This window comes from Falco cherrug, chromosome 7, assembly GCF_023634085.1.
Source record: "Falco cherrug isolate bFalChe1 chromosome 7, bFalChe1.pri, whole genome shotgun sequence".
NCBI lineage: Eukaryota > Metazoa > Chordata > Aves > Falconiformes > Falconidae > Falco > Falco cherrug.
Genome location: NC_073703.1, coordinates 45,757,669 through 45,774,671, shown reverse-complemented (window position 1 = coordinate 45,774,671; position 17,003 = coordinate 45,757,669). Strand labels below are relative to the sequence as shown.

The 17,003-nt window shown below is 41.2% G+C and overlaps 1 protein-coding gene across 1 annotated transcript in view; it reads left to right on the top strand.

The window, feature by feature from the left end:
- The first annotated feature begins 293 nt into the window (after nt 1–293).
- The window catches only part of EXT2 (exostosin glycosyltransferase 2), an 82,142-nt gene continuing 65,432 nt past the window's right edge, over nt 294–17,003 (top strand). The window contains exons 1-7 of the mRNA XM_055715929.1: nt 294–452; nt 2,414–2,973; nt 3,149–3,238; nt 8,188–8,304; nt 11,768–11,963; nt 15,333–15,472; nt 16,342–16,435. Of these exons, the coding sequence (XP_055571904.1) occupies nt 2,438–2,973; nt 3,149–3,238; nt 8,188–8,304; nt 11,768–11,963; nt 15,333–15,472; nt 16,342–16,435 (1,173 nt within the window). The 5' untranslated portion in view covers nt 294–452; nt 2,414–2,437. The remainder of the gene's footprint in view (nt 453–2,413; nt 2,974–3,148; nt 3,239–8,187; nt 8,305–11,767; nt 11,964–15,332; nt 15,473–16,341; nt 16,436–17,003) is intronic.

Sequence of the window (17,003 nt, the reverse complement as noted above, 5' to 3'; positions counted from 1 at the left end):
AGGTGGGGCAGAGGAAAGGGATTAGCCTTCACCGGGGAGCGCCGGCGGTTTGGAAGGACTGGCTTCCTGCCGCCAAAACCGGGCCAAACGCACCGGCAGGCTCAGCGGGGCGTCAAACTCCCGCACCTGGCGGCTGTGGGCGGGGCTCTGGCCCGCCCCGCCTCAGGCCCCCCGCCCCGCCCCGCCCCGCCCCGCCCCGGGCCGGCTCCCGCCCTGCAGCCCGCCCTCCCGCCGCGCGGGGGCGCGCTTCGCGGAGGCGCGGCAGGACACCCACGCTCTTTCGGCGCCGGCGGGCCGCGCGCGTGCGCACGCCGGCCGTTCCTGCCAGGCCGGGAGGCGGCGGTGCCCGGCGGCGGGGAGCGACGGTGGCGGCGGCCGGGCGAGCCCCGCTCCGTGGGGCCGCCAGCGAGCTGGCGGCGCGGGCGGTGGGGCCCGAGCGACTGCGGGCGGAGGTGAGTCTGGGCGGCGGCGGGGGCGCGGCCCGCCCTGGGCTGTGGCGGGCGTTGCCGGCAGCCCCGGCCGTGCCCCGCTCCGGCGGGCCGTGCCTCCCGGGCCTGGCCGCGGCTCCTAAGGTGACCGTGCCGCCGGTGGGCAGGGAAAGCGGGAGGCGGGGGTGCCGCGGCGGGCAGGGGCCCGGCTGTGTGCCGGCAGTGCCGGGCAGCGCGGCCCCGGGGGGCCTGGGTCCTCCGCAGGCGGTTGTCACCGCCCGCTGCGCTGCGGCCCTGCGCCTTTCTGCCACCGTCCTGGCTGCTGCGTCTGACTCCTGTCTAATAGTCCACACGCTAGCAGGTCTTGTCTTGTGCCAGCAGGTTGCCCAGGTGGGATGGGGGCCGTGTCAAAGCGATTAAACGTTTCCCTGGGTGGAGAGTGACGCTTCATCGAGGCTTTTTCCCCCCTGGCTTAAGTCTGGACAGCACTGATGGGTGACTCAAATGCTGGCTGTGAATGTGTAATGTTTGTCATAACGCAGGTGGCTGAGGCGCTGTATCGGAAAGGAGGAATAACGTGGTTAATGGTCAGAAGGCTGTGGAAAGTATTTAGTTATAAAGTGAATGGTAGTGCAGCATTCTGGCATCCGCCCTGATAACAGCAGCGTGCATGTATGGTCTTGTACAGGAGGCTTCTCCGTTTCCATCTCCAGAATCAGAATGTGAATGTAAATTGGTGAGAGCCACTGTTAAAAGTGGAATATTAGCATCTGAGGTTATTTTTGTGCTGCTGTGTGTAAGTGCAGTCATTTCATGCATGAGCCACTCTATCCTAACAGTCTTTTGTTAAGCCCTGCCAAATGAACGTAACCCAATTTGTTATAAAGACCATTTAATGCCTTCTTGATACTTTTGTTCATGTTTGTTGTCTGCCGTACAATTGACTGTCAGACTTTGTTTTCTCACAAAGCAAAATAACATCCCATTTGTCCAAAAGGAAAACACATAATTGTACCATCTATATTCTTTTTCAGGGAGAACATGCTTACTACATTTAAGAAGGTCCCACTGTGGAGAGTTCATGTTGATTTTATTCATTATGGAAGTTTTAGTTGAAAACATAAACAGTTTTCTGCATGCAACAAGTAGCTGGTTCTTCAGTCTGTAGTTAATATAAATTGCCTCTTGCTGGAAGTAGAATTCTGTGTGTAAAAACTTGTAAGACACATCGAAGGTGACAGTAGTTGTGTGAGTTGGTTTGTGATAGTTTTTATTACATCGTGTTTTTAACTACAAGTGTTGGTCAGACTACAGTGAGCTATTACTTAAATGCTTTTCTTAGTGTGAGTACAGTGTCAGCTCATAGAACACTTTATTTCCCTCAAAGGCATACTGACAGAGATGACATTTATTCCTTTTTCTTGCCAGAAGTAGTTTAGCATCATTCCAGTCAGATATGGTGGGGCTCCTGTAAAATTCGGTTTGAAGGCACCTTTACCTTAGGAGCATATGATGTTCCTAAGTTCTGCATGATGTCCTGCTGTAAGCCCTTTGTAGTGTATCAAGGCTGTTTCTCTTCACATGTAGATGTGTATTTTATTTTTTTCTTAGTATTCCCTATGAATACACTTAGATGTAGATGGAGTGGTACCCGTGAGGACTCGCCACTTCTGTAGTGCCTGAGATTTCTTCCTCCCCTTGCTGCCCAAGCTGTGTGCTTTTCTGACTTGTGACTGTTAACTGGCCAACATCATTCCTTTACAGCCAGGCCTAGCAGGTCAGCCTCATATTGTCCTTGCCCAGTGGCACTCCCAGTTGGCATTTTGCATTCTGGTGGGATGTATGAGCATCTGAAGAATTTTTACTGTAATCTGCCAAGGCAAAGAACCTGTCTTGAAAGGGTTAACTGGATGTTTCTCTGCATTGTGGCAATCATGTATCTCTTCCAGAGTTCATCCTAAAACTTCTCTCTTTCTGTTTTATAGAGACAAGAGGTAATTGATTCCATTATGTGTGCGTCAGCCAAATATAACACCCGGGGTCCAGCCCTCATCCCAAGGATGAAAACCAAGCATCGCGTCTACTACATCACTCTCTTTTCCATAGTTCTGCTTGGTCTAATTGCCACAGGAATGTTCCAGTTCTGGCCTCACTCTATTGAGTCGTCCAGTGACTGGACTGTTGAAAAACGCAGTGTCCATGATGTGCCTGTGGTCAGGCTTCCTGCTGATAGCCCCATTCCTGAGCGGGGAGACCTCAGCTGCAGGATGCACACCTGCTTCGATGTCTATCGATGTGGCTTCAATCCCAAAAACAAAATTAAGGTATACATCTACTCACTGAAAAAGTATGTGGATGAATTCGGGACATCGGTGAGCAACACCATTTCCAGGGAATACAATGAGCTGCTGACTGCTATTTCAGACAGTGAATTCTACACTGATGATGTCAACCGGGCCTGCCTTTTTGTGCCATCTATAGATGTCCTCAATCAAAACACACTCCGTATCAAGGAGACAGCTCAGGCTTTGGCACAGTTACCCAGGTACTTACTGAAACTATAGTGTGTGAATTTAAAGAACACAAAGTGGAAAAAGCTAAGGCTAATGCAGGAGGGGAGGCTGCTGTGAGTCAATGGCAGAGCTAGGCTTTGACAGAACTTATCATCCGTATGCAGAGAACACCTTCCTAATTGTTGTCTGTTTCTTCTTTTGCCTTAGGTGGGATCGAGGCACAAATCACTTGCTCTTCAATATGCTGCCTGGAGGGCCACCGGATTATAACACTGCCCTAGATGTTCCTAGAGATAGGTATGTGTTTTGCTATGTTTGAATGCACAGATCTGGGTTTAAATGCCATTGAAGAAGCAACAAGTTCGGAAGTGCAGCCGATAGCAAAAGATGTGCTCCTTAACCTTTACAAAGCTGGAGTATAACTTCCTCCCCTGTCAAAAAACAGGAGAGAAGTGCCTGCCTTGTATAGGACAAGTGTTTGCTCCTGAAATTTGACAGTTTAGCTTCGTCTTATATGGGATGTGGCTGACAGCATTTGCTCTTAACTGTTGGGCATGCTGTAAGGAAGGAGAATGTTGAGGTTAGAACCTGTATCTTGTGTGAACACTTTACAGAATGTCGCATTTGATGTATATCAGAAGTTCAAAGATGATTGCAGCTGCGACTTTCTGATAGAAGTCAGGTGCTTCAGGGCATTTTAAAGCAGCTGCGCTACTTGACAAAACTATGGTGTATTTCAATAGTTTTTTGTCTTAACAATTACACCATATTAGTAAACAGACAAATGCTCTTAATTATTCTCTGAAAAGTTTGTTTTGAAAGTATTTGCCAGAAATTTAAAAGGCGTGAATCCTGAGCTCAGTTTTCACTTGCAGAATAGTTTACTTCTGGAAGAGGAAAAGAGGTTGTCAGGCAAAGAAACAGGAGTAAGATGAACTTACTTAACTTAGGTACTGTAACTGGGTATGTTTCTACTAGATTAGCCTATGTGTGCTTAGTTCTGCTGAGTTACGTCCAGTATAACCAGTCCCTCTCTTGAAGGTCAAGATTAATGTTCATCTCAGGCAATAAACCTTGCCTGAGATACAGGATCTTTGCTAAGACAATTGTGTATGGAGTATATCTTTATTTCTTTGCACCAAACACGATTTAAAACATCCTTCTAATGCCAGAACAGAAGTTTTTTTCTGGACATGTTCAAAAAGTTAAGTTTACTCATTGTAATCGTATCACTAACTGTGAAGTAAGGCTTTGGGTTTTTATTTCTGTGTATGAAGTGTTATATGCACGTGGGTTAGCCTGAAGAGGGCAGTCAAGCATCATTCCTACGTGACTAAACCTGTTACCTGTTAGTAAATAATTGTATTTGTTATCTTCAAATTTATACTTCTTAAGGGGAATTTTCATTTGACAATGCTCTGTTTAATGGAATGGACTTCTTGGGGCCTGCAGATTTGTGGATGTGTGTGTCTACTGAAGATGTAGATTTATTAATTGAATGCAAGAGATTTCTTACACTGCATAATTTTTTACTTTCTTTTTTTTTTTACTTTTTTGTGTCACATGTCCATTTATATTTGGCCTTACATGTCTTGGCATAGTATGCAGGAAATGTGTTATTTTGGTATGTGTTTGTTCTACGTGTTTGTCATGTTAACATGGAAAGCAGAACAATTTGAATAAAAACAAATGGGTTTTGGCATACAGCTGTTGTTGTAGCTTGCCAAACTGACTCACCCTGCAGCTGTACGATCACTAGCTGTAACACATAAGAGAGGCAATAACAGAGAAAAGGTGGGACAGAGAAAAGGTGGAAACTCCTTTCTGTAGGTAGCCAACAGGCTGTATTCAGTGTAGTATAGAACCTGTATTACAGGTCACAGGTGAGAAGACAAGGGATCTGTGAAGAAATCAGCAGTATGGACCTAGTCCTGGAAGGGCCCGAGTACTGCAGTATGAGGTTACAGTATGATTTTGGAGACCTCTGGAGATCTTAGTTCATATTTAACAGAAGAAACGACCTGGTGTGAAGGACAGTTTGTAGTATCACAGGGTGAGAGGCTACAGGCCAAAATAAAGGTATGGTTTCGAATGACTGGTCTGAACTGTACCAGTACAACTCCAGAAAGACTGGATTTGTGGAATTTTGTGGATTGCTCCTGAAATACACAGGTAATATTTGTGAAGTTTGCACAGGGAGCATGGCCTGCCTTCTCTATTCAGCACATATCTGAGATCATACATAGTTGAGTAGTAGTGGATCATGATGTTTGATAGAATTGTGTTCTGTTGATTTGCTGCAGAATATTAATCCAGGTAAAATATGATCTTATTCACAAAGGGGAATTCAGTTATATGATATTTTTGCATTTTGAAAAGTCTTTAGCTAAGTTACCTCACTAAGGCATTGTTTGTTCATTGAATCTTTAAAGTCAGTTTCCAAAGGCAGTGTAAAAGCGCTGTCAAAGATTGAAGTCTGCCTTGTGGGCATGAAGGCTATGTTGCTGGGATTAGCTGCTATAACATGTAATCTGACATAAAACTTAAAAAATAAGCTCTTTATTATTTATTAGTAAGTGCTATTGAATTCCGTACAATAATGAGCATAAAAAGATTTCTTTTGCAAAGTTACTCTGTAGCTGTAGAATTGAACATATGAACTAAGATACTTTTTTATTCTGTTTCAGTTGATGAATTGTGTTTCAGTGACTTGTGAAGTTTGGCAGAAAGCTGATGGTGATGGCAGCTGGGCAGAAATGTTTAGAGTACAGACCAGATGGGTCACTTCCTGGAGAGAAATAAGCATCAATATCTGAAAAGTGGTGAAAAGTTGCTCAGAAACAGGCTCATTCCTCACTGATCAGTGCAATTTAAATAATATTTGTCTTGAGTACATTAGGAGTTAATATCTCTACTCCCTTAGTGCACCACACAATGAAAATCTGAATGGAGTTATTTAACTGGTGTTGGTTCCCTGTGGGTTTATTTAGGTAAAAGTCTGCATGACACACACCTGCTTTCTCAAGGCTGACGAGGTGCTGTCATGTTTTCACCGGATCCAATTAAAACAATCTGGTTGTAGTTTCCCAGTTAGGGGGGGTTAAAAAAAGAGGAGGGGAATATGAAGTGCAAGAACAGCAACGCCCAAGCCAGTTTTTTCTCCCTGCTTGTAACTGAGTTAAGACATGGATAACACATGGAAAAGACATGGAACACGTACCTTCAAGGGTAAGACCTAGTCATAGCAGCATTGTATGTGTCACCAAAAAGGGGGGCATTGGAAAGAAATCTAAAATAATCACTTAATCTGGAACATAAATTCTCACTCAGCACGTACTTGATTTGTCATCTCATTCTTGAGTTGGCTGATTTCTGCTCCTGCCATGGTTTGTGTTCTGAGTGAAGAGCAGTAAAGGGCAAGTTGTTTTGATTTTGTGATTGTCATCAAGCTGAAATGCATCTCTAACCCACATCCTCTAATTCAGAGCCTGGGATTTTCAAAGAGCTTCTTAAATGACATTTATGATCACTTGCTTGACTAATTGGGTAAAGTCACATTTATGGCAAAGTGTGATCCTGATGTTTGAAGACAGAACAATGGTGCTGCAGGTCAGAGCAGGAAGTGAAGTATCCCATGGGACATCTGATGGTGGTTGGAACAGGCAGAACATACTAGTGTTTATCTGGGGTGTCATGTTCTGATGGCAAAAAATGATGGGTCTTGGATGATAATTAAGTATAATGATAATCTGTTGTATGACATCTGTGGAAAAACTGCTTCTCCAAACACTATACTAAGGATTTCATTCAGTGATATCTGAAAACAAGAACATCAGCTAATGGATTGTCAGTGCCTCTTCCAGTCTCATCTTGACTTTTTATTCTGATGTGTCTGTTCTAATTACTGATGAGACATGTGCCTGCTCCGATCTGAACTGTGACATGTGCAGGCTTGTGATAATAAGGCTTTTGGCTGTAATCATAGCTGTTACAATAGGGACAGCTCCTCAAGATCCTTTCTGTAGTGCCTGGTGTAGTGGTCTTCTGCTTCTTTCCACAGAGAAGGAGAAGAACTGGAATTGGGGAAAATACTTTTCTCCAGACTACTTTGTCTGGTACCTTAAGCAGACCTAGTATCCCTAGGACAATTTAAAGTGTAGCACACCCTCCTGTTTGGTGACAAAGGACTGAAAGTTTGATCAGCTGTTTGAGAAGTCCCACTAAAGAAGCTGAATCTGAGCTTCTTTTGGAAATAGGATTACATGTTCATGGTACCACCTGGTCACTGGAGACGAAATGGCAACTGAAAAGCTGATGTCCTCTGCTAGCATTTTTCAAAGAAGCCTAATTTGGGACAGGAGATAGTAACAAGCCTGTGTTTTCTGGCATTGTGAATCATGCATTGCTTTCTTCTGTACACATTGTTCTCTTATGTCTCTTAAAGCTATTCTGTGTAGCAAAAGGTTGTCCCATCTAGGAAAAGTCACAGTCAATCAAGGTCATCCTGTTGGGAGGCTGAGTTACATGTTAATTTATCAGTCTTCGATGATTCCTGTGCTCTCTAGCAGGCAGTATTGCAAGCAGCCTCTACTGTTGAAATTTATTTTCATGGCATACAGGATTCTTGTCACATTTTCTGTTTATAGCATTTTTTTGTGTAATATAAAATGAAATAAATTTCGCTAGTTTGTATGACCACTTTGAAAATACAGTTGGAAATAACTCCCATTTTATTATCCAGCCTGAGAAGTCCAGAGTCACTGTAAGCTGCCAAAATGCCATGCTATTGGACCTAGACTTGTATCTGAAATATAGTTTGTCTCTAACAATTCAAGAGCTGTTTTATTGCCGACATTGAGGAATACGTTAACTACTATAAATAATTAAGAATATATTTCTTTAAATTAAAATTGACTTAGGACATGTAAGCTTGCAAACATGCAAAATTATCATAATGACTGCAAAAGATTAAATTTCCCTGTATTAATGCAAAAATGGTCCATTCCTTGGTGATCATACGCAATTGTAAGCATCCCTTTGATGAGTATATCCAATCTAGCAGTAAGCCCAGTTCACAAAAACTAAAGTGAACCAAAAAAACTGCATGAAAAACGCCACTGACAAAAGCTGAGGGAAAAACTTGCCTCAAAGCATGCATCTTTTTGATATTCTGGTAATGAAAATTGGTAAATTGTGCTCTGAGTTTGAATGGTATACTGTTTAAGTTACTTTCTTGTATTTTTCAGAGCTCTTCTGGCTGGTGGAGGCTTCTCCACATGGACTTACCGGCAAGGCTATGATGTCAGTATTCCTGTTTACAGCCCGCTATCAGGGGAAGTGGATCTGCCAGAAAGAGGACCAGGGTAAAGCAATTCCCATGAATTTGGCAAAGTACATTCAATGTCATGTTTAATATTGAAGCTGATAAAATATAAATATAGCTGTTAACTTGTTTGGCTTGGGCAGTTTTTAAAGAGTTGCTTTTAATAGCTCTTGCTATTAAAATATATGATTCCAATGCTAATGGCCTTGGCTAATCTGCCAATGTGTGGTTTACCTATGAACTGATGATATTTTTGGAGTGATTCTGTTTTTTCCCACTCTAGAAACTGAACTGTCCAATATGACAGCCTGATAGTGTTTCTGGTAGAATTAGATTCAATATTTCCAGTCAGCTGACAAGTTATTTCAGATATAAATAAGAGTAGTTGTTAGATGTTTGGTTTCTTTAAGGTATAAGTAAAACAGGGCAGTAGTTCAAAGCAATATAGATTCCCTAATAAATGAATGCTTCAGACAATTTATTTTAGGATACTTAAAAGCAAAGTGTACTAGGAAAAGATCACTATTGCAATGATAAAAGAAGTATGCTATACTTCCGTTGTGGCTTTGAAGAGAAGGAAGGGATCATGGGGATCAACATGAGTGCCTCAGTATCAGCCAGTGCAAACTTTGAATGAGTAATAGGAGAACAGGAGCAAGAATGTGATCTTTACCTCTGTATGTCTTGCGGATACATTCTTTGTAAATCAGTTTAGATGTTTTGGTGTTCTGAAGTCCTTTCAAAAAGACGTTGAGAGTTTGCAACAGGAGAAGCCTGTAAATACAGCTCTGAAGGGAAGAAGTTCTTACAGAATGTATCTTGAGGAGGTTAGTATGGTTAGCTCATGAAAAAGAAGAAAGAGAGCCGATTTGATTATGGGAATAGTTACACCCAGAGTTTAAAGTACTGATCTCTTTTTCTTTTTTAAAGTAATATAGTAAGACACAAACACATACAATGCCCCCAACCTTGGGAGTGAGACAAGTGGGAAATAAAGCACTAATTTTAACAAGGAATGTAATTAGCTATTAAAATGAGCTACGCTGGGAAGTGGTCGTTTCTCTAATCCATTCATGTCTTCAGAACAAGAATAGGTAGAAGTCTGGAAGACATGTTTTAATTGATTATGGAAGACTGCTCTTTGAATATTTCATAAGCTTCCTAATTACACAGCTGAAAACATTTCACTGTAGCATATAACAGAGGCCTTACCTTTGTTAGGGTTTAAAAGATGGTCTGACTGAGGCAATGGGGGTAAATGACATGTCCACTGTTTATGGAGATCAAGTTTAGAAATGCAGAAACTTTAGGTCCTTTTTTCTGACAACATCCTGCAAAGAATATGAATTATTAAAGTTGAAAACTGTGATTGAAAGGGTGCTGCCACTACTGGACACAAAAAGTTAGTGCACTTTGGCTTCAATTGTCTTCTCCTCTGGTATGAGCAATGCTGTTGCTCAGGGCTGCTCCAAGATATGCAGTCAATTACAGGACAAACTCATGCAGCAGTGGTTTGCTTTGCTCACACCCTTTATGTTCACACTTGTGATGCTCCTGGACTAGGTCAGTAGTGGGGCATCTGGTTGCATCCCAATTGATTCTTTATAGATCTCAAGTATTACAGTCTGACACAGAGTGAAAGCATGTCTTGTATTTCTGTGTGGAAAGCATGAACGTGATGATAGGCTTCAGCATGTATAGAACCGATTGTAAAGAGATATGCAGTCATATTGTTCGTATCCATGTAGTCAGCTAAATGTATGTCTGGTTTTAGGCTGGGTAAGAGAAACTGTTATGTGGGAGCTGATGTAATGTATGGGTCTGTGTTTGGTGAAGGTGTTGGAGCTTCCATGTTCTCAAACTTGGGTTGTTTTTTTTGTGAGGAACAGACTGTAGCCTCCGGAGTACCATCTAGTGGGCAGTGAGCATTAGTAATTGAAACACGTTCACAGGTTCAGTTGCTTTTTGCAGGATAACTGTGGCAAGGGAAAGATGCTCAGAGTTCAGGCTTGCTTGGGATAAATCATTATGTTCCACTATACTGTTATTTCCTGGGAGCTGGGGCGTACTTTCTTTTGTAGCAAGATTTGATACCTAGATTTTGAGTGTCATGATGACAGTTTCAAGGCAAAGTTTGGTTTTAAATGTATACACAAACAAACCTGCATAATTTTTAACAGGTTATAAGCATTTATTATCACTCATCTGCATCAGTATTTCCTTTTCTTTTGAAACAAATCCTTTTTTATTCCTCTTACAGAGCTGGACTAAAGGGGTTTTAGTTACTCTTCTTTTTAGTTGGATTGTTTAAAATGTTTTAAATCCATCTCTCTAGAAATATATATTCTGTAGAGATGCTGGTAACAAGTTGGTAGCAGCTGGAGACTTGGGAAAAAGAGTATTTTTAAAAAAATTCTATGCAAGTCTCATCTGTTAATTGGAGCAACTAAAGTGACCAGCATGAAAATGAGTGGAGGTGAGAAGAGCAGCAGGAGCGGTCTGACTTTATAAAGTGTGTTTTTGTATGTGTTTTCAGAGCTGTAAATTAAAGATAGCATCACGTGGAGTAGAACTGGAATTCTAAGTGCAGGCCTCATGTTTCCTGTGTTCTTTTGGCAGCATGAGGGCAGGCGCTCGCTGTGTGTTCCTTTCAGTGGGGAGCTGTAGAGCAGTCTGACTTAACTGACACGTTTAAAAAGGAAATCAAAGCAGATGAGAATGAGTATAACAATTGTATGACATGCTATTTTCCAATATCAGCATAACTTTTTAAAGCAGTGAGCACTTAATTTGAGACTGTATTCCTGTGTGTTTTACCTCCAAAGTTAATTAGCATCTTGAAACACTTCAGTATTAAGGCACATCTTAAATATTCACATTTTTGGAATATGGTAGGAGTTGAAAGTGAATGGGATAATGGACCTTCAACTTTGTCCTGGAAATGTTGCCTTTATGTTGCCCAAAAGAGAGAAAGCCAAATCACAGCTAATGAAATGAGCTTGTCCTGTTACTGCTGTCACCGTATCAAGGCTGAAAAAGAGTTGTCAGTTCAGCATCTTTTTTCAGTTAAAATTGATGAGAAAATACATGGGAGAATAAACTAGCAGCAGCTTTACGTGTGTTATCTACTTTGTTATAGTAGACAAGCATCAAACAAAACAGACAATCCTGGCATCAGTAGCAAGCTGTTTTAATATGTAGCTAAATAATGTTTATTTCAGTTTATAACAGAGCTTATAATGCAAGTGCCTATTCTAATGTAATAAGCATTCTTTCCAAGTGCAGATTTATTCAAAGTTGTAAATAATGCTGAACCACTTACTGTCCAAGATTTAATTATATTGCATCATTACGCTTCCCAGCCTTGTTTGAACATACAGTCTTGGCAGTGTGTCCACATAGTTAATCTTGCTCTGCTTTTCCAGGATGGAAGGGAGTGTGTTCTAGAGCATCTTGGAAGTAAACTCACAGTGCTGTCAGGTAACCTTGCTGTGGTTTTTCAGTCCTCGCAGGTATTTCATTCTGTCATCTCAAATGGCTCTGCACCCAGAATACCGATCTGAGTTGGAAGCTCTTCAAGCTGAAAATGGGGAATCAGTGCTGATCCTAGACAAATGTACAAACTTGTCAGATGGGGTCCCTGCTGTTCGCAAACGCTGTCACAAGAATCAAGTCTTTGATTATCCTCAAGTGCTTCAGGTAAGGCTGTCTCTCCTGCAAGCTTCTCTTCCCCTTGGTTACTGTCAGCTGTGGAGCTCTTCCTGTTTAGCCCTGCTAACGTACTTCCTTATATTTAGTTAACCTGATGGCTGTGTTTTGAAACTGCATAATTTGTTATGTTAGCTTGGATGTTATATCTTAATTTTACTCTTATTTTTAAGAGGGCAAAGAACTGTGAACTCAAACTGATATACGCACTATGCTATAGTTTTAAAACACTGCTTGTGTATAACAGCTTCATAAGATTGGTCCTGGTGGGCTTCTAGTAACACATGACAATGTTGTGTAAACTTAAAAAATGATATGAAGATACTGCCAAATACAGCAGCAATGGGAGGAGAAACTTTTGGAGGCCAGACAAAATTGCTCACGTTAAAATTGGGGAAGAATATTGGAATCTACACCCTCCAGAATAACTGGCAAAATGACCTTCAACAGGCATGAGTTTGGAATTGTTTTCTTACATATGACAATCCAGGCCTTGCTAGATGAAGCTTGGAACAGGGGATGGCTTTGTCAATTGGGAAGAAGATGAAAATGAACTTTAAAGAGCTTATGCATAGATTTATTTGGGGGCAAAAGAGAGTGCTACATTTAAGGAGAGTTGGTCAGATTATATTTTTTGTAAGCAGTTTAGTAGCTATCCATACAGATAATTCTGTAGGGTTTATAACAGACTAAGCTAGAAGACTTGTCAGCAAGCAGCTACGAAAATATCTAGGTGAAATATGGTTCATGGCCTTGGCCCAACTTCCAAAGGCCTTTTGATGTGTCACTGAAGATAAAACTAGATGGCGTTCTCAGAGCCCTGTGTCTCTTAGCAGTTCACTAACAGGGAGGTGCTTTGGCATGTAGTGTGGTGAAGTGAGTTATGCCATAGGCCACTGTGCTCTGTCTGTGGCCACCAGCACATAATCTGTCTTTGAACTTCAGCAAATGATGATAAAATAACAAACAAGCTGAGGAAAGGCAAAGTTTCCACCCCTCCTGTTATGTTTTGGAGGAAATATGTTTAAAATTCCTTCTGGAGGAGGGGGAAAGGGAGGAAGAGGTCACCCTGAGTCCTAAACTTTCAGCCAAAAGGGAAAAAAACCCACCCAAACTTATTGGCTTTATTTCTGTAAATACAGACTGGATTGCTCGAGGAGTGCAAGTCAGGGAACCTGTATCTATATCTTGCTATATATGATTTTATAACTCAGAAGAGGGCTGGCACATGCCGAGATTGTTAAAATACTTTCCTTTGCAGAGCCCTGCATCTCCCTTTGGAATGTCTGGCTGATAACAGTGGTGATGCGAGGGGATGTATTTATAGTAACCTTTGTCTAGACAGGAAAAATGGTTATCTGGGCAGATGAGCATGTGTGTCCACATCTGGAGTTTTGTTTTTTTCCTCTCCCAGACCTTACTAGAGTCTCTTACACCTGCTGCTGTGTGATCTAGTGAGTCAGTGTTAAAAGGTGTGCTCGTTCTCTCAGCTTCTTCCATTTCCGCACCCTTCTTTTCCTTCTCCTCTTCTCTGAGAGTGGGGGAAGGGGGACTGCAATGACAGTTCATCCTTTCCAGTGCTGCCTTTACAGACTTCTTACTAGACAGGCTCTTGGGCTTCTGGGTTTCTAATGCTTCCTGTTTCCAGTCCTCTCTTGGATGAGGTTTTCAAGACTTCTAGTACTCTATGGGCATGAATGCAGGTCTTACAATTGCATTAAGAAACCAGCGAAGAGCCAGAAAACCGCCTTGTATTTTCTAGTTCCATTTTGATGTTTTGCTGCCCTGCTGAGCCTCCTGGCTCCTTTTCCTCAGGCCACAGAACACAAGCTGGAAAGATGTTTTCTTATCTGTGGGAGCCTCTGTATCAACTTTATAATTTTTTTCTTAGGACTTGGGATTTTTCCTTGTTTGTGTAGTTGAACTCTACAAGCATTTATTTTGTGATCTTGAATCTGTAGCAAGATTCCTCAGTGGCAGTGAGATCTAAAGTCCCTGTTTACAGGGTGAGTGCAGCATAGTCAGGAAATCTTCTCTGTTGCAGTTTAAACTCATGGCTTTTTGCCTTGTGTGTTGTGGACATGTGAGTAGATTATGTTCTTCCCTTTTGCAAATTTTTTTATATCTTTTAAGTTCCCTTTAGCCATCTTCCTCCTGCCCTCACCCCTTCAGAATACATAATATTGATATAGTCAGTCTTTCCTTGTAGATCATACTTTCAAGGTAAGTAATCATCCTTTTTTTTTTTTTTTTTCTCCTGAAAGTGCATTGCCCAAGACTGAACACACTTCTCTGTCTGAGGTCTTTTATTACTGAGAAGAGCAATTACTTCACATGTCATAGATTGTACTTCTTTTTGCATTCTAATACAACCTGTGGGTGTAGCGTTTTGTTTTTTCAACAGAAAAACATTGCTGACATATGAATACCCTTTCTTTTCGTGTTCTTTTGTAGGAAATGTTCTTTTCTGCAAAATGCAAAACCTAGGCAATTACTTCATGCTTTATATTTGTGCAGTTGTTTATTTTTATCTAAGTGTTGAGCCCTGTATGTATTGATATATTTTTTAGTCAATTTATCCATATAATGTCAAACTCTAATTCCATTATCCATTATGCTTGCTAATCCTGTAAGATCATAGATATTGTCAGATCTAGTAGGTATGGTCTTAATTCTGCTACTCGGGTAACCAAGGGACACATTGAATACTGTTGCACCTAGGAAGGATTATTTGGCCCATCACTGTTTTACCTGTGAGCCACTGCTAACTGCTTTATACTTAGAGTTCTGTATCTATAACTTATGTAGCTATAAAGCCTATGAGGGCTTTATGAAGCCCATGTTTTCTTAATTTGCCTATGAAAATGCTATCGAAGATGGCAAATGCCTTTTAAAGTTGAGATTTGAAATCTCTTACTTCACTGCTGTCTGTAGAGCTGGATTGCTAAGAAAATTAGATTGGCTACGTACAGTTTGTACTCAATTAGTTCATGTTGGCTGTTGCTCATCTTGTTATGCCAAACTTTCAAAATGTTTAATTTAGTCTTCCCCATGAATTTTCTCAATTAGAAATCTGAAGTTCGGTCATTAAAATAAAGCATAGTCCTATTAGCTGATTTGTCATCTCTCCATTTAAGACATTTTTGAGCTTGTAGAAGATAAAGTTGGGTAATTATTTCAAACTAGCTAATAATGCAGGAAACACTGGTTGCACAGAACAAGCCTGTTTTCCTTTTGGCTTGTTTTTTTTGTGAGGGGGAGGGCAGGAAAGCATAATGCATATATACTTACACAAGTAATACAAACGTAACATTTCCTTTTTTTCCCCTCATCTGTGCCTTGGATACCATTTGTTGACAGGAGTCTACGTTTTGTGTAGTTCTACGTGGAGCCCGTCTGGGACAGGCTGTGCTAAGTGATGTTCTTCAAGCTGGTTGTGTCCCAGTCATCATTGCTGATTCCTACATTTTACCTTTCTCTGAGGTTCTGGACTGGAAGAGGTCTGTACTCTCACTGTTGTACATCAGACCACTGCATAAGAGACTTCATTGCATTCAGTGATTTGAATAAAATCTGTGTGATCAGTCAAGTGTACTGGGGGTTACAGGGAATAGAATACAGACTATGATACGTGCAGTCTTTGCCTTTGATATATTATGCATCAAAAATAAGAGAGGAAAACAAATGAAGCAGAGATGACAAAACATTTGATTATCCTGTAGCCAATTGTATTTTTTCTAAAAGGGACTTGCTTTATTATCTTGTGCTTGAATTCAGTGAGGACTGGTCTGCATTCAAGCTCTTTTAAGGAAAATATATACTAAAAATTGCATCATGTAAATGTTAAATTCTTTATATTGTATCATGATTCCTAAGTTCATCTGAGACTGAAAGGCATAATTATTTTGTAGCTGAATACACTGTATTAAGAGCTTAGATTATTTTTCCATGCATACAGTATGCCCAGTTACGTGATCTTGGGATAATATGTACAAAGATTACTCGTTTTTATACATTGCACTGTATATGCTATTAGTGCTTGGTCACTCCAAAAATCTCAGCTGACAGCAAGTCAGTGGGAATCCAGAGAAGAGAATTCAGGATTTCTGGTCTCTGTCCCTACCATATTTATTGAATTGTTTGTATGGATCAGTCCACAGACTTTTGTGGCATTATCTGTGGGCAGACAGGCTAGTGTTGTGAAAGAACTGCTGCAGAATTAATTAATTACATTGAGAGAAGACTGCTTGTTTCTGCTAATATCTGCTGAATGTGCCTTAGTAGAATAGGGTAAGATTTGGGTTGGAAAAGCAGCTCACATCTTTTAAGACATTTCTTCTTGTCTTACCACTTGTTTTGTTTCTTATAGGGCCTCTGTTGTTATCCCTGAAGAAAAGATGCCTGAAATGTACAGTATTCTGCAAAGTGTCCCCCAGCGACAAATTGAAGAGATGCAAAGACAGGTAAAATAACGCACTGTCTTTATTTTCCGTTATTTATGGTTGCAGTGTATGTTCATACACCTGCCTTACTATGAAATCTGTTGGCATGCAGAAGTACTCATGTTAATATTTTGATTATTTGACCATCTACTTTCTTTTCAATGTTGTGTGTCTACCCATCACTGGTGCAGCTAAATGTGTTGAACAGCACCTGTTGATCAGTACTACATTACCCATCAGGTCAGGAAGTTAAGAGTATTGCATATGATTGAGATTGCAGAAGAACCCTTCAGTAGACAGAGTTCAGTTACTCGGGATGGATTCTCTCCAACCTACTATGTTAATGTACCTGCTGTTGTGTAATATAGGTTCTTTAGCATCATCAGTGGTCAATGCCTCCCCATCCTGGGTTGCGGCAAATCTCCTGAAATGTGAAATTGAGGTTTTTAACTATCTGCTTTTTCATGTAAAGATTGTGTGGTATTTGCTGTGAGTGGAGATGGCCAGTTCCTATCAAACTCCTCTTTCATTAATTTCCCTTTTTCTTGTGTCCCCTGTGCTTTCTTAACGCACCCTGGGATGGAAGCTG